General features: G+C 36.3%; 3 protein-coding genes across 8 annotated transcripts in view; 2 read left to right on the plus strand and 1 right to left on the minus strand.

Annotated features, from left to right (window-relative positions):
- Positions 1-903: 903 nt before the first annotated feature.
- LOC107756740 (mitochondrial pyruvate carrier 2-like) lies at positions 904-3,746 on the minus strand. The gene is made up of 4 exons (XM_016573952.1): positions 3,441-3,746; positions 1,284-1,324; positions 1,105-1,189; positions 904-1,019 (listed from the first exon to the last, which is right to left on the minus strand). Exons 1-4 carry the CDS (start codon positions 3,538-3,540, stop codon positions 904-906), a joined length of 342 nt encoding a protein of 113 aa, XP_016429438.1. The 5' UTR covers positions 3,541-3,746.
- Positions 3,747-4,610: 864 nt separating this feature from the next.
- Positions 4,611-16,608, plus strand: part of LOC107756777 (DDB1- and CUL4-associated factor 6-like) — a 36,767-nt gene continuing 24,769 nt past the window's right edge. For 5 of the 6 annotated variants that reach the window (XM_016574024.1, XM_016574023.1, XM_016574025.1 and 2 more), the window contains exons 1-7: positions 4,611-5,005; positions 8,089-8,150; positions 9,956-10,048; positions 11,079-11,264; positions 11,424-11,537; positions 14,840-14,975; positions 15,288-15,499. In XM_016574024.1, the coding sequence (XP_016429510.1) occupies positions 4,918-5,005; positions 8,089-8,150; positions 9,956-10,048; positions 11,079-11,264; positions 11,424-11,537; positions 14,840-14,975; positions 15,288-15,499 (891 nt within the window). In that variant the 5' untranslated portion in view covers positions 4,611-4,917. The remainder of the gene's footprint in view (positions 5,006-8,088; positions 8,151-9,955; positions 10,049-11,078; positions 11,265-11,423; positions 11,538-14,839; positions 14,976-15,287; positions 15,500-16,608) is intronic. The other variant, XM_016574026.1, reaches the window with a different exon arrangement.
- LOC107756779 (DDB1- and CUL4-associated factor 6-like) lies at positions 12,677-13,534 on the plus strand. Its single transcript, XM_016574032.1, has 2 exons — positions 12,677-12,883; positions 13,313-13,534. Exons 1-2 carry the CDS (start codon positions 12,680-12,682, stop codon positions 13,352-13,354), a joined length of 246 nt encoding a protein of 81 aa, XP_016429518.1. The 5' UTR covers positions 12,677-12,679; the 3' UTR covers positions 13,355-13,534.

The following is a 16,608-nucleotide window of genomic DNA, read 5'->3' on the forward strand; positions in this document are numbered from 1 at the left end:
ATTGGCATCACTGCAACAAATTTAATAGGTAATAAAAAAAAATTAAAACAAATGACATTATTTATACTTTGATTTCCTTCAATAAAAAGGAAATTGAGTAAGACAGTGTAAAAGGTGTGTGGACGTGTATTAGTTATCTAGCGCCTTGGTATAAAGGAGAAAACTTACTGGCCCTCGTCACTATCAAAGTTGCCCATTCTTGAATTAGACTATGCAGTTGATTCCTTATAAGATATCTTATTATATACATCTACATAGCTGACGCCCCTGTGTCCTACTTGACATGAAATGGAAGTTAAGTTCATCTTTTCTATCCTATTGTGATGTATATCCGAGCAGAACGGCTTCTTGAACAAGGAAAAAATTTGTAAGGCAGGATTTAATTTGGTCCAGCAGGAATTGATTGGATCATTGTCATTTGCTATTGCTGCGATTTCATGTGAGTGACAGATTGCTGGAGGGGAGAGGTTATTGTCCTGCCCTTGCAACAGTGAACATGTCGTCAGAGAAGAGAAGAGGTGATGGTGCAAGGGGGAAGAGAGGTTATTTTGATTGAAGATTACAAGGGCATGTGAATTAAAAATAAATAAATAATGATGTGCACAAATATCATTTATAAGAAACAAAAAAATCCTATTAAAAAATAATTTCATGCTGACTAAGTTTTACTTTTTTGTCACAGTCATCGACTAATCCAGAGATGAATTACACATAGCGGTTGAGAATGACATGGTATCAGATGGCTTTTAAACAAGACAATGCACTACACTGCCAGACTGTTTGCGTCAGTTCAAGGTTTGTTTGGAAACTGGACAAAAGTCTAAAATCAAGAACATTCACCTTTTGCTTATTTCCCCATTTAAGTGATTTTATAGCATGTATTCTGTAGGTGAATGAGAGTACTCACTTCCATATTCTGAAGAGCTGTGATCCTCCTGCACCTCCAACAAAGAAGTTTACAGCAAAGAGATTCCAGTTCTTGGGTATAATAACCAAAGAATACCTGGACCAAATAAGTCCTGAAAAACAGAGAGTGAGGGAGATTGGGATCTTTGAATTGTTTAGTTTTATTTAAATTTTTTTTGGTTACTGTGTGATATATACCTGTGGCAGTCAACACAGCAGATTGGGAGGTACTGAGTTTATCTGCTGGACGTGTCATGTCTGCTAAGCCAGCTATGACCAGACCCTGTGAGAAATCAGAAATTAAACTATTTATATATAAATAAATAAATATCAATCAATCCAAAGAACATCTAGATACTGTGTGTTGTTAATCTTACCCATTTAAACATTGGTGCCCAGAAGAAAACAGTCTTTGGACCTAAACAAAAAGCAAATCAATACAGTTAAACTCATGTTTCACAGGTCAAATGTGTGTAATTGTGACAGGTATCGGGTGATTCAACTTACAAAACCTAAAGCACTAACACAGAAGAGAATTATTAGGTGATTAAAAAAAATACACTTTACACTAAATACTTGTTCTTGCAAGTACACTTTGTGGTTGTGTTTTGTATACATATTGTACCAAATATGTATATCTTCCCAAGGTTTTTTTTTTACAGCACTAAAGGACACAGACTTGAACCTGCGTCACTGTGACCTGATGGTTCTGTGTTGTGGGTATGTGCACCACACCATGCCGAAGCTCAGACTTAAATTAATTTTCAATAAGAAATACAATATACAATGGCTGATGGTATAAATGTTTAACCAATTATGGATTATTATCTGTAAACAGTCAATGTTTAAATATTCAATAAGACTAAATGCACTGATCAGCTTCGTGGAGTTTGAGCCATCAGTGATCAACATAATGCAACAGACTTGTTTTAGAACATCTAAAAAAACAATCAGCATGTTAAAAATCCATTTTAATATAATTTAATAAAAGATCAGTCATCCCTAGCGCTAAATATGACCCCCCTCCCTCTGCCAAAGCTGAGGTAAAAATCTGCATGCCAGCACTGTTCGTTTAATCTTTTTTTAGTTTCTTGTCAGTCAACCTCTGTCCTCTGCTTATCAACACACATGTAATTTGATCTCTATTTATTCTACCACCAATGACTAGAACTATAAACACACTGACTCCCTTAAGAAAACTCATTATTCAGTAACAGACAATATTACCGAGAATGATTTCTGTTTCTCAAGGGCACTTTCCACAAATACAGTACACTTTGGTGACCCATAACATTGTTTTTCTTTTTTCTTTTTGTAGTATCTCTCTCATTACATGTACAATTAAAATTTTACACGAACAATGGATTATTGTTTCAAAAATCCATCCAAAATCATAAATAATACTAACACTTAGTAATACTAGTTGGAAAGTTACAATCACATAAATCAAGACTTTTAACAGCATTTAGTCATGCCCCAAAATTTGAAAACACATATAATTAGTTTAAACATATTTAGTTAAACACAAGTTTAGACATCGTTTCACTGACCAATTGTTTAAAATGAAAAGACAGTGTTATTTCTCACTTATGTATAAATACGTAAAAAAAAGAATTTTAAGCCCCATTTTGTACTCAAAATCATTGAAAGTGCCAAAAACACTCATAAAAGCAAGTATGGCAAGACCAGAACTGCAGACAACAATTCAGAATCAAAATAAATAAATTATAAATAAATACAAAATTATAATAATAATTGTAATACATTTCTACATATCATACAGTGGCTATAATTCATTACCATATAGATACGCCTCAAGCACCTTTTTAAAGGGGTCATATGATGCTTTTTAAAAGATCATTATTTTGTGTATTTGGTGTAACAGAATATGTTGACATGCTTTAATGTTAAAAAAACACATTCTTTTTCAAATACTGTACATTATTGTAGGTCCTCTATGCCCCGCCTCTCTTAAACGCTTCCTTTTCTACAAAGTCCCTCCTTCCGACAAGCGCAGTCTGCTCTGATTGGCCAGCTGACCCAGTGCGCCCCCCTCGCTCGCTCTCTCTCTCTCTCGCACACACACACACACACACGATGCGCAAAACTCCACATTTGAACAGTCAATAGCAAATACTTAAACTAATAACAAAACAGTAGCTGATTCAGAAGCGCCAGATTGTCATAGCAAAGTCAGAATTACCTCCTCTCCTAGGTTCACGAAAGAAAGGAAAACTTGAAATCGCATCATATGACCCCTTTAAAACATTTTCTATATCTTAAACCTAAATTCCATTCTAGGCTATGCATCTAAGTAGACTAATTCTGATCTGTTCGTGTACCAAGTTCATTATTACCTTTATTTTAAAGCATTGGAGTCACTGTTTTTGACCTTAAACAATGAGACAAAAACACCTGCTCAGGTAGCAGTCTCTATGACTGCACCGTCATATGCAACACTTCAGGGCATGCTGCCACCTCAAGGATCAGTATCAGTCACAAATAAGCTGTCACGCTTACAGCATTTGCGTTACCTGCAGGGTGGTTATAAACGGGTCTCAGTTTAGCCGGTAGCATATGCTCGATCCTGTCGAGGATTCTGTGGTAAGAAGCTCTCAGCCCCACTATAGCCATGATGACTGCTAAGCAAGCTAAATGCTAACACTGCACGCACGAAAATACCGCTTAGGACATGCAAAGCACTCTGCTGCTATTGTCCCGTGATGTTTCCAAAAGGCAAGAGACCGTAGTCAGGAAAACAAGACCTTTGGACACGCATAAAGTACAAAGTCTACGTTATTGTCCTACTTTCGACCTTGCTAATGCAGTTTACTCCTATGTTGTCATGTGAAGTGTCAGTCAATTGCGTCATGACGTAGTTGAGCCTCTAAGATGAAGGATTGGTTAATGTGGTCACGCCTCTGTGTGATTGGCTGGAAGGGGTTCGCACGCTGTTGAAAGGCGGGGCCTGGTCAGGTCGCATTGAGAAAATAAGCTGTTTTCGCGGTTATGTGTAGAGATTGTTATTGTGGAATGCTGGGCGTGAAAGTTAAAAGTTTCCATTAATTTCTTAAAAAAAAAAAAATCGTCATTCACAGGGTTCAGAACAAACATTTATCAATTGGCTGATTTGTTTAATACAATGCAGTGTGTTATTTAAATACACTGCATTGCGTTTATATTTGCAAGACGTGTTTTGTCTAAATTAGTTGTACACTTTATTCTTGTCAAATAGGTCTACATATTTTTCATATTTTAAAACTATATTTACAATTGAATTACATTTTTTTAAATGAGTGTTATTACTGTCGTCCAGACTGCTGCTGATATAGTGTTGTTCTTGTGTTTTTAAATCCCTAAAATATTTTAATTCCTTGTTTTTATTCCTGTATTTTTTAAAGAAAATAAATGGGACATGTTACTTTTCTCATCGCTTTTAAGTAGGGACCAATCACCAGTTTCCATTTTTGAAATAAAGACATTACCATGGGTAGTTTTATCCGCACGTCAGTTACCAAATCTTCTCAACTAATAGCTTTAAACTACTGTTACATATACTTGAAACAAAAAATAGTGTTGAGATTTGAATGCAATCAGGGATCCTCAGGGATCCTCGATTCGGCGTAACTTCTACGCACGTTTGACGCTCTCCAGACTCCAGAGCGACCCGCCCATTCCCTTCCATTGGCTTTGGGCTCGAGATGGATTTGACGTACCAGAGCAGCAGAGGCTAAAGCGGATAGCCAAACAAGAAACACAATATTTTACTACACCTCAAAGCAGCCATGCACAAAGTGTCGGAAACGGATCGCCGCGGTGTTGTCGATTTTGAGGAGTAATATTCTCTCATTCGTCCAGTGTCAGTTGTCGATGAACTTATAGCGACTATTAGGCGCTGTAAAAGGAAACAATAATAATCAAACGGCACGGAAGGAACACAAACACACAAGAAAATCGTCTGCTCTACCCTTTTCCATCCATGCATGTCTCAACATTAGAGGTTTAAACACCATGTCCTGCTCTGGCAACCTCATTTGGGATGTGCGAAAACGCACTATTGGATGCACAGATCCATATGCGGTCAGGACAAATTATTTAGGTAAGAAACTACGACCACTCACACCGTTGCACTTGAAAGTCATCTGGGAGACTTGTTTACGAAGACTTTCTAGGTGACAGCTGTCATTTGAGCTTGTACACAGGACAGGGACACTGGTTAAAGATCATCTGACCTGTTACTCTGATGCTGATCTGTTTTCAGAACGACGTGTTATCGGTGTTATTGGTTACATTTTGATTCAGAAAAAAAAATGAAATGTCCAGCTGATTTGTCTGGGAAGAGCTCTGTCTTCGATTGCATTGTGTTGATATTCAGATTTAAGAGGAGTTTTCTCCTTCCCTTTCTGCCTTGTGATGATTTCTGCTTATTTAAACTTATATTATTAAATAGGCAAATGATGCATATCTCATTAAATATGCACAATTGCATATTATATCAAAAGTGAAATAGACCCCACAGAAAATGCCACAAATGCTATTATTGTTTAATGCCATCAATTCTTCATGAGTCCTTTGTTTAAATATGTTCTAAAATATATAAGCAAACATGGCATATAAAAATGAACCATTTGTAAGATAAAATAAAGTGCCCAGAAAAATTATTTTTGAAAACCACTCTGACAATTAAGAACAATATAGTAGAAGAAGCAATATCTAAAAGTAAAAGTATCTACCTATCATGAGATATTAATAGGCTTGTGTTTTTACATTTTACAGTATGTATGCAAATTGGTGTATGCATTCATTGAATATCAGCACAAATCTTTACGGTAATGAAGGGAATCTTAGTGTGAACAGGTTGTTTAATCCTTCAAAACATGCAAAACACAATTTTATTTGTTGATATGGGACAATTGCTGTTGTGGTTTAATAACTTTAGACACAGGGTTTCTTTTTTACATGGGTGACCTTGATGCACCATCAAATTTCAAGGTTCTTGTACTGACAAACAGCACTAGCTCTTGATTTCTGACACAAAACATGTTGTGTTTCTGGAATGATTGTCAGTATTAAGTACAGATTCATATGGTTTGCGGAAATCTTTGATTTATTGCCGTAAAGGAAATGAAAATTAGCCACCTGGCTAAATCTGGCACATTTAACGTAGATTTTTATGTATTATTAATGTGTATTGTCCCTGATTAAATAAATAATTAAAAAAGAATTAAATATATCGTTTAGCTCATATTTATTTTTTGATAGAGACCCTTAGTATTACCATATTAGGATTGTAAAATGTTTCCAAAAAAGTTCATAGTTCACACACACACACACACACAAAATAAAATAAAATAAAATTCTGTCTTGGCGGACTTCAAAGCACACGTATGTAATAAAATCCACCTAGTCTGACCCAAATATGTATTTTAGACAATACAAGTTTAGCTCATTTCTTCTCTGTACCCTAAGAATTGGATGCTGGATTCTATGTGATTAATGGAGTGTGCCAGTATGTTCAGTCTTTGGTGTCTGTGAGCTGTTTTACTCTGGATCTCACATTCAGATAGTGATGACAGCATATCGTTCAGAGTGTTCCGTATTTAGCTCGGCTCTCATTCATGTTATAAAGCCTGCCAATGCTTACGGTTAGAAACAGAGCAGCCAAAACAACAACACAGAGTATCTCTGTTTTATGCATTTGTGAATGGATTGAGAGTGGAATTTAACCTACATTGCTTTTGCATGAATTTTAAATTTTGCTTTCTGTTGGCAGACCATTTTCTGTGAGGTTGTACCATCAATGCATAGAGCAGTGTCATCTCAGGCTACTGCTGTTCTCCAGGCTCACACCATTGAAAATGGTTGACCTAAGTTTGGCACTTGCTATTTGTAGCTCCTTATTACACAGGCTGAAAATACAGCCATGGAAAGATCTGTCTTTTACCAGCCACACACAGATATCCGCTTGTCAGGAACAGAAACGTAAATGTTATAGATGTTTCTTAATGCAAACAGTGTTGAATGTGAGTAGGTATAGTTGTTGTACAGCACCAATATTTGGGCCTAAACCACAGTGTTTGCATGTCAAATAAATCTGAGGTATTTTTATAAGAGATTAGACAAAAAAAACTAAAACAAGAACCAAATCAGGGTGGTTGACATTACTACAACAACGTACGACAGGATGTTTTCTGTCTTTGTACAGCAACTCAGCAAATGCTGGAGGTAATGTAATAGTCTTCTGGCGTTTCTCCAAAGCAATGAAGATTTCAGCAGTCATTAACAATCATTCCAGCCTCCTCACCCACATAATATAGTTTCATGGATGCTTCAGCTTAGATTTACACCATAAATGAGCTTTCAGGTTTAGATTATTGTGCCTGTTATTCATATAAACTTAAAGTAAACTGCCTCTGATTGTACTGTACAGCTAAGCTCAGCTTAAAGGAACACTCCACTATTTTTGAAAATAGGCTCATTTTCCAACTCCCCTAGAGTTAAACAGCTGAGTTTTACCGTTTTCGAATCCATTCAGCCGATCTCCGGGTCTGGCGGTAGCACTTTTAGCTGTAGCTTAGCATAGATCATTGAATCTGATTAGACCGTTAGCATCTCGCTCAAAAAAGACCAAAGAGTTTCTATATTTTTCCTATTTAAAACTGCAGCAGGCGCAATGATATTACGCAGCGCCTGAAAATAGGCTTATTGGAAGTTACCTAGCTGGGAGGTGGTCACGTTGGTTAAGGTCACGTTGGTTATGTTGACAGAAGTTAGCCTATTTTCAGGCGCTGCGAAATATCATTTTCTGTCGGACTTAGTACACGATGTAACTACAGAAGAGCCACGTTTTAAATAGGAAAAATATAGAAACTCTTTGGTGCTAACCAAAGATGCTAACGGTCTAATCGGATTCAATGATCTATGCTAAGCTACAGCTAAAAGTGCTACCGCCAGACCCGGAGATCGGCTGAATGGATTCGAAAACGGTAAAACTCAGCTGTTTAACTCTAGGGGAGTTGGAAAATGAGCCGTAAATGGCTGAATTAAATGTGTATTGAATGTGGGACAGGTCAAATATATGTCCTTGTTGTTATTCTCTTGTGTGAATTAACAGACAATACAAATGATCTTGTACATGAAAATTGCCACAATAAAATTAATTAATTTTTTTCCCCTCTATAGGCAGAAGAGAGTTCGTGCAACGACTGAAGCTCGAAGCCGTTCTCAGTGTGCACGATGGATGTGTAAGTCTTTAAAGTCTTTGTTTCACCTGTGATGATGTCTCTAGTTGTGTCTGATGCTCCTCCCCCAGCAGTCTTTTTTGTTGGCTAATTTTTTTCCTTGATAAATGTGCCCGTAGGAGAATGTGTCTGTCTGGGTTATTTTGTCTCAGGGGAATCACTGTGCTTGTATTTTGTGTGAGTGTTGTGTGTGCGTCTCTTTCTGCCCACTTATCAGTGGCTCCTGTTCTTTATCTGTCAGTGATTTAAACTCAAATGCTGATAGGCACCAGGCAGCCATTGGGGATGTCATTTTGTCAGTGCAGCTTTACTGTTGGGACATCCAACAAAGCCATGTACTCTAATTGCAAGCCTCGCAAATGACACACACTCCAATATAACAATTAACAGGCTTTAACAAACTCGCAAAACCATGGTTGGAGCAGGTTTCAATTTGTTTGTGTCAGTGAAAACGATTCTGTATTTTGCTACTGTCTGGAAACGTCCCTCATACTGAGTATGATAGTAACACAGAAACACAGCAGGAAAAGATGGCAGCACTTTAATATGTCTACCGAGGACTGTTCACAAACAGATACAACACATCACCTTTGTAAAGCTCCTGCTGGTAGATGCCATAAATATACTGGATGCAATGAGCATCTTTCTCAACTGACGGCCATTCAAAAATATCTGTATATTATGTGTCAGTGTATTATGTATTCTGATGAAATACACTAACGTTTAAAAAGTTTTGGGTCAGTAAGATTTTTATTTTTTTTGTTGAAAGAAATTAATTTGTTCAGTGCACTAAAATGCACTAAATGAATCAAAAGTGGCATTAAAGATTTGAGTAATGTTACAAAAAAAAATGTATTTCAAGCATACATATCTAGTTCTCTCCCTAAAAAGAACATTGCATTTGTGTCTTTACTGCTTTATAAAAGCTATCCCTATTTGTAGAAATTGCTAACAGATGCAGTTTATAAACAGTTTGTTTATTCCATTTGATCAGATGGCCTTCCTCTTTTACTCTTTCTGAACTGTGTCAGCTGATGTGTAAAACCAGGACAAATGTACAGAATACCTGCTGTGCATTTTTAACTACAAGAAGAGTCGGGTATCTTTTATCACCTGGCTTTGGGGTAACATTTCAGGTTCTGATCCAGTGTTGCCTCGTTTAAAGCAGACTCCCCGCATTCACTAATGACACAGTTCAGGCTGCTTTCAGCGCTTGTTATTTTAACATGCAGTGCATCTTAACACAATCTAATTCCATCTCGCCACTACACAAAGCAGAACCGCAGAGTGAAAAGCGGAAGAGCAGAATAAGGGATAAATGCTTAATCCCTCCCAGTGATGTTATTTTAGAAAGGAAGAGGTCAAAGGAAATGGACCCTGTGTGATGAGGTTTGAGCTGCTCTAGAAAGAGGAGGAAAAGCGTGAAATATTGATCGCTTGCTCTTAAAGGCACAGGCAGCACACACTACCTCAGTCCATTTCAGCTCTAAAATCTTAAAGCAGGATTTTAGGTGATGGTTAAAATAATAATGTTATCAGTGATGCTCAGTTAATGATGTCAACAAATAGAAATGACTTTCTTCTGTGGAACACGAATTCTTCAAAATATCTCCTTTTGTGTTCCAAAGAAGAACTTATATGGGTTTTTGCATCAATGATGACAGACTGTTCATTTCTGGTGCACTATTTCTTTAAAGAAATTGATGGAGATATGTTAAATTATGGCACAGTTTATGGAACAGAAGAAACAAGCTTTTCAATTTAAGAAATTGGTGTTTATATTAGCTGGTTTTCATGTTTCTTTAAAGGTTAACACCATATCCTGGAATGACACAGGAGAATACATCTTATCAGGTTCCGATGACACTAACTTGGTTATCACAAACGCTTACAACAGAAAGGTAAGTTAAAGACACAAATGCTACAAATAAAATATTGAATTATTTTGAATAGCTGGCATACAGTCAGTACCATATTGGTTATCTTACTATATTAGAATTTTTAATGATCCGTATTGGTCAATATTGGATGTGATTCGCTCTAATTTACATACTTGTATAGATTACCTTTGCTGTCGTCTAATACTCATTAAAAGTTAAACTATAAGAACTAAGTGATAATTTAATAACACTGTTAAATGTATTTTTTTTAGTAAGCTGTTATTTTTTTAATTATTGATTTAAATTTTATAGCATTTTATTTTTCATTTATTTAGATAAAATACCATTTAGATTAAGTTCTATAGAATATAGAATATATAACAGCCATTTATTAGTTATAGGTCATAACATGAAAATAACTCTCATCTCTCTCAATCAATATCTGCCAGAATTTTCTAGAAAAGAATCTAAAAAAGTGGATGCATTGAATTCTGATCTTTTTAAAATGTTAAAGCTTGATTAAAGGCACAATATGTATTTTTCGCTGCTAGAGGGCGCGTATTCAAAATAAAGAAATAGACAAAGGCGTAGTTTGATGACACCGTGACCGAGTGTGGAATCATGGGAGTTGTGGTCTTCATCCCCACAGCCGATGCAATCCGACGGGACTCGGGCAGAAATCATGTTCATGGATGAGCTAATGATTTGTTAAAGGGTGTATGACGTCATTGGCAGGTGACACAATGACACTATGGACACGTGTCATTGTGGTCCGTACACTATGGTCCGTGGCACACTATGGCACACTATGGTCCGTGTCACTAATTAAAATTGCTTATTTCTCTGGATTTAAACATTCTTCTAAACATTTGGGATAATGTAAGTACACAAGTCAGCAAAATATATAACACTGTTCTAGTGGTTTTTGGATATTTTAATAAAAAAATCTTACATATTGTGCCTTTAAACTAACCCTGTGCAGATCAGTGGCCTATTTGTTGATGTTTTGTTCAGTTATGTTAAAATTGCCATACTGTACTTTTGCCTTTAGGTAAAGACAACTATTCGTTCAGGACACCGGGCCAACATCTTCAGCGCAAAGTTCATGCCCCACACTAACGATCAACAGATTGTGTCCTGCTCAGGAGATGGCATCATTTTCTACACACACACAGAGAAGAGCCAAGAAATCAACAGGCAGTGCCAGTTCACCTGCCACTATGGCACTGCTTATGAGGTACAATGTTATTTAAAGAGCACAGTGAGAAGGAAATAAAAGACACAAGAGGGATTGGGAATGTATCTCTGTGTCAGCAATGTCTTTGTTTGCAGTTGACGTGTGGCGAGGTGGAGGTTGACGTCTCACATATTTCTCTCTTTCTGATTCTATCTACAGATAATGACAGTGCCAAATGACCCATATACCTTTTTGTCCTGTGGAGAAGATGGTACAGTGAGGTGGTTTGACATGCGGATGAAGACGAGCTGCACAAAAGAGGACTGTAAAGATGTAAGAAGAATTTGACTGTGTAGTAGATGCATACATCATCAAATACTGTATATCCAAAAGCTCAGCATGTTTCTTCCTGGTAGAGCTCTGGGGAGGAGCTGTACTGATCTGAGATCAGGCTCCCCTCCCACACCGTTAAGTCTCACCATTACAGCTGGTGAATAACACTGATGCAGAACCTGCACCTCAGATACGTTTTTATGAGGAAGCAGCCTCCAACCGTGATTTCTCTACCCACAGAGTGTGTGTGGTGAGGACGCTATTAGCATTAGGGCACGATTGCTTTCTGTTGCTATCAGAAGGCATTTTTTTGTGAGGCAAAGACTACAAGCACACTACTTGTAAGTGCTGTTTGGATCTCTGCTTGGGTTCTGTTAGTAGCAGGGCTTCAAACTACTGTATACAATACATGTGAAGCAGGATTTTGAACCAATTAGATTTTTTTTTTTTTTTTTGTGGGCGGAACTATTAAATAAAATATTAAAATATAAAATAAATGCAATTTGGTTTGATATTTTGTTGATTGAATGGCAAGGTTTTTAACCTTTATTTGTGAAGATGCTGCAAGTGGTCCTTGAGAACCTAGAAAAAATATTTATACTTATAACTTATACATTATGTAACATATAATTTATACTTATAATGGTATATATGGTAAATGCAGTAACATTTATACTTTTTTAAAAAAATTAATAGTTGCTAATTTCATTTAGTAAGGGTGCATTAAATTGATCAAAAGTTCCAGTAAAGACTATTTATAATATTACAAAAGATGTTTGAAATAAATGCTGTTCTCTTGACCCTGTTCTTTGCACACCCTGAAAAATGTTTCACAGTTTCCACAAAAATATTAAGCAGCACAACTGTTTTCAACAGTGATAATAATATCTTTTATATTTAGCATTTGGAATCATTTATGGATCTGTGTCTTTTCTGGTTTGATTACTGCAATGAGAGGTCTTAAACTCTCAGAACTCATTTGAGAAGAATAGCCCACATATTCAAGTTCCCCTTAAAAAATACTTCACATCCTCTGAATCTACAAAACATTTGTTCCTCCTTTAAACTAGAAAAAGCCCAACGTTTTAAATGCTTTCTTCAAATGATCTTAAAAAGGTTTCTCTGTTTCACTAGGTAACTACATGGGCAGGGGGACGATCGGCATGTGTGTACGTTTCGTCCCAGCGCACCTGTCCACCAAATCCTGCCGCGTCACCTCTCTGTGTTACAGTGAAGATGGACAAGAAGTGCTGGTCAGTTACTCCTCTGACTACATCTACCTGTTTGACCCCAAAGCTGACCAGGCCAGGGAGCTCAAGGGCCCTTCTGACGAGCGGCGAGAGGAGGTAAGCAGATATCAGGAGGATGTTCTTTGGCCATTTTTACACTAGAGCTTGGTGAGCAAATGATGAGAGCAGAGGCTGCATTGACTGAAAATTTTCTGATGTTTTAAAAACATCTCTGAATAATTCAAAATGCTTTACATCATTTAGGCCTAGATAAAAACAGATAAAAAGTAAAATAAAGTATCGTTTCCTTACTTCAGAAACATTCCCTTAGTATAGGAAGGTAATAGAGATTAAAAGTGAAGAAAAAGGGAGAAAAAGATTTTAAAGCACTCTTTGAAAATATAGACAGATGGAAAGATGTGTGTATTGAAATGAGAGACTTCAAGTGTAGACCAGTGGAATTATTCATGGGAAATTGTTAATTAAATCGGATGACCAGATCACAAGAATACAGTGTCTCTTGTCATTTTCACATTGTGAGAGCAGAACAAAATAGAGAAACCCAAGAATCTGCAACACAGCGCTTGACAAGACTCCAACAGCTCTTGCCATAGTTCTTGTGATATCAGTGCGTGCTACATTAAAAATACCCAGCATTTCAAAATGTAACCATATCATGGGTAGCTTGAGGTTTGATATAAATGCATTGATTTAAACTAACCTTTTAATTTTGCAAATCAAACGTTTTCATACCGAATTAAAGGAACTGTTCACCCAAAAATGAAAATTTGTCAAAAATTTACTCGCCATTCAAGATGTACATGAGTTTGTTTCTTCACTGGATCAAAAGATTTGGAGAAATTTAACATTATATCTCTTGCGCTCCAGTGGATTCTCTGCAGTGAATGGGTACCGTCAGATTGAGAGTCTAAACAGACTGATAAAAACATCATAATAATCCACATGTAATCCACACAAGTCCAGTCCATCAGTTAACATCTTGTGAGGCAAAAACCTGTGTTTGTAATAAACAAATCCATCTTTAAGGTGTTTAAACCGTTGCCAGTCCATAATCCTATAATAAAATGCCAGTCCATAATCCATAATAATGCTTCCCCTAGTGAAAAAGTTCATCCCCTGTTGTCCTCTCACATCAAAATCCACCAACATATTTGTTTAGGACTTTTTTTACTTGTAAATGGTGCATGATCTGTGCATATTTCTATTTTTGAACCAATTAGATTTTTTTTTTTTTTTTGTGGGCGGAACTATTAAATAAAATATTAAAATATAAAATAAATGCAATTTGGTTTGATATTTTGTTGATTGAATGGCAAGGTTTTTAACCTTTATTTGTGAAGATGCTGCAAGTGGTCCTTGAGAACCTAGAAAAAATATTTATACTTATAACTTATACATTATGTAACATATAATTTATACTTATAATGGTATATATGGTAAATGCAGTAACATTTATACTTTTTAAAAAAAATTAATAGTTGCTAATTTCATTTAGTAAGGATGCATTAAATTGATCAAAAGTTCCAGTAAAGATTATTTATAATGTTACAAAAGATGTTTGAAATAAATGCTGTTCTCTTGACCCTGTTCTTTGCACACCCTGAAAAATGTTTCACAGTTTCCACAAAAATATTAAGCAGCACAACTGTTTTCAACAGTGATAATAATACATTTTTCTTGAGCACCAAAAAAGAGCACCAGAAATCATATTACGTTTTCTGAAGAATAATGTAAATCAGAAGACTAGACTAATGGCTGCTGAAAATTCAGCTTTGCCATCATGGGAATAAATTACATTTTACAAAATATTAGAATCAAAAAATGTAAAATAATAGTAATACTTCTATTTAATATATTATATTCCTCTCAATCAATCATATATCTAAAAAAACAGAACTGTTCTTTCTATTTGACCTTTGTGTTTTTTGTGTTTGTGTTTATTTAAAGATTTCCTGATAACCTCTTTATGTTTGTTACTATCCACATATTTATTCCTCTCTCCCTCTCTATGTCATTGCCCACTTTCTCTCTTTCTATGCTCTCCCTTATCAGGACATTTTGATTAATTGCCGGAGAGCCGCTACCTCAATATCCATTTGCCCCCTGGTCCCCTACTATCTCGCTGTGGGCTGCTCAGATAGCTCAGTGAGGATCTATGACAGAAGAATGCTGGGAACAAGAGCTACGGGTGAGAAATAGTTCATGTTCAGCATTTCAGCCTTTTATTCTTTTATTCTCCATGTGATTTAATGATCTTTTATATTTAGCATTTGGAATCATTTATGGATCTGTGTCTTTTCTGGTTTGATTACTGCAATGAGAGGTCTTAAACTCTCAGAACTCATTTGAGAAGAATAGCCCACATATTCAAGTTCCCCTTAAAAAATACTTCACATCCTCTGAATCTACAAAACATTTGTTCCTCCTTTAAACTAGAAAAAGCCCAACGTTTTAAATGCTTTCTTCAAATGATCTTAAAAAGGTTTCTCTGTTTCACTAGGTAACTACATGGGCAGAGGGACGATCGGCATGTGTGTACGTTTCGTCCCAGCGCACCTGTCCACCAAATCCTGCCGCGTCACCTCTCTGTGTTACAGTGAAGATGGACAAGAAGTGCTGGTCAGTTACTCCTCTGACTACATCTACCTGTTTGACCCCAAAGCTGACCAGGCCAGGGAGCTCAAGGGCCCTTCTGACGAGCGGCGAGAGGAGGTAAGCAGATATCAGGAGGATGTTCTTTGGCCATTTTTACACTAGAGCTTGGTGAGCAAATGATGAGAGCAGAGGCTGCATTGACTGAAAATTTTCTGATGTTTTAAAAACATCTCTGAATAATTCAAAATGCTTTACATCATTTAGGCCTAGATAAAAACAGATAAAAAGTAAAATAAAGTATCGTTTCCTTACTTCAGAAACATTCCCTTAGTATAGGAAGGTAATAGAGATTAAAAGTGAAGAAAAAGGGAGAAAAAGATTTTAAAGCACTCTTTGAAAATATAGACAGATGGAAAGATGTGTGTATTGAAATGAGAGACTTCAAGTGTAGACCAGTGGAATTATTCATGGGAAATTGTTAATTAAATCGGATGACCAGATCACAAGAATACAGTGTCTCTTGTCATTTTCACATTGTGAGAGCAGAACAAAATAGAGAAACCCAAGAATCTGCAACACAGCGCTTGACAAGACTCCAACAGCTCTTGCCATAGTTCTTGTGATATCAGTGCGTGCTACATTAAAAATACCCAGCATTTCAAAATGTAACCATATCATGGGTAGCTTGAGGTTTGATATAAATGCATTGATTTAAACTAACCTTTTAATTTTGCAAATCAAACGTTTTCATACCGAATTAAAGGAACTGTTCACCCAAAAATGAAAATTTGTCAAAAATTTACTCGCCATTCAAGATGTACATGAGTTTGTTTCTTCACTGGATCAAAAGATTTGGAGAAATTTAACATTATATCTCTTGCGCTCCAGTGGATTCTCTGCAGTGAATGGGTACCGTCAGATTGAGAGTCTAAACAGACTGATAAAAACATCATAATAATCCACATGTAATCCACACAAGTCCAGTCCATCAGTTAACATCTTGTGAGGCAAAAACCTGTGTTTGTAATAAACAAATCCATCTTTAAGGTGTTTAAACCGTTGCCAGTCCATAATCCTATAATAAAATGCCAGTCCATAATCCATAATAATGCTTCCCCTAGTGAAAAAGTTCATCCCCTGTTGTCCTCTCACATCAAAATCCACCAACATATTTGTTTAGGACTGTTTTTACTTGTAAATGGTGCATGATCTGTGCATATTTCTAT

The sequence above is a fragment of the Sinocyclocheilus rhinocerous genome, unplaced genomic scaffold (genome assembly GCF_001515625.1).
Source record: "Sinocyclocheilus rhinocerous isolate Xijiao unplaced genomic scaffold, SAMN03320098_v1.1 scaffold382, whole genome shotgun sequence".
In the NCBI taxonomy this organism is placed as follows: Eukaryota; Metazoa; Chordata; class Actinopteri; order Cypriniformes; family Cyprinidae; genus Sinocyclocheilus; species Sinocyclocheilus rhinocerous.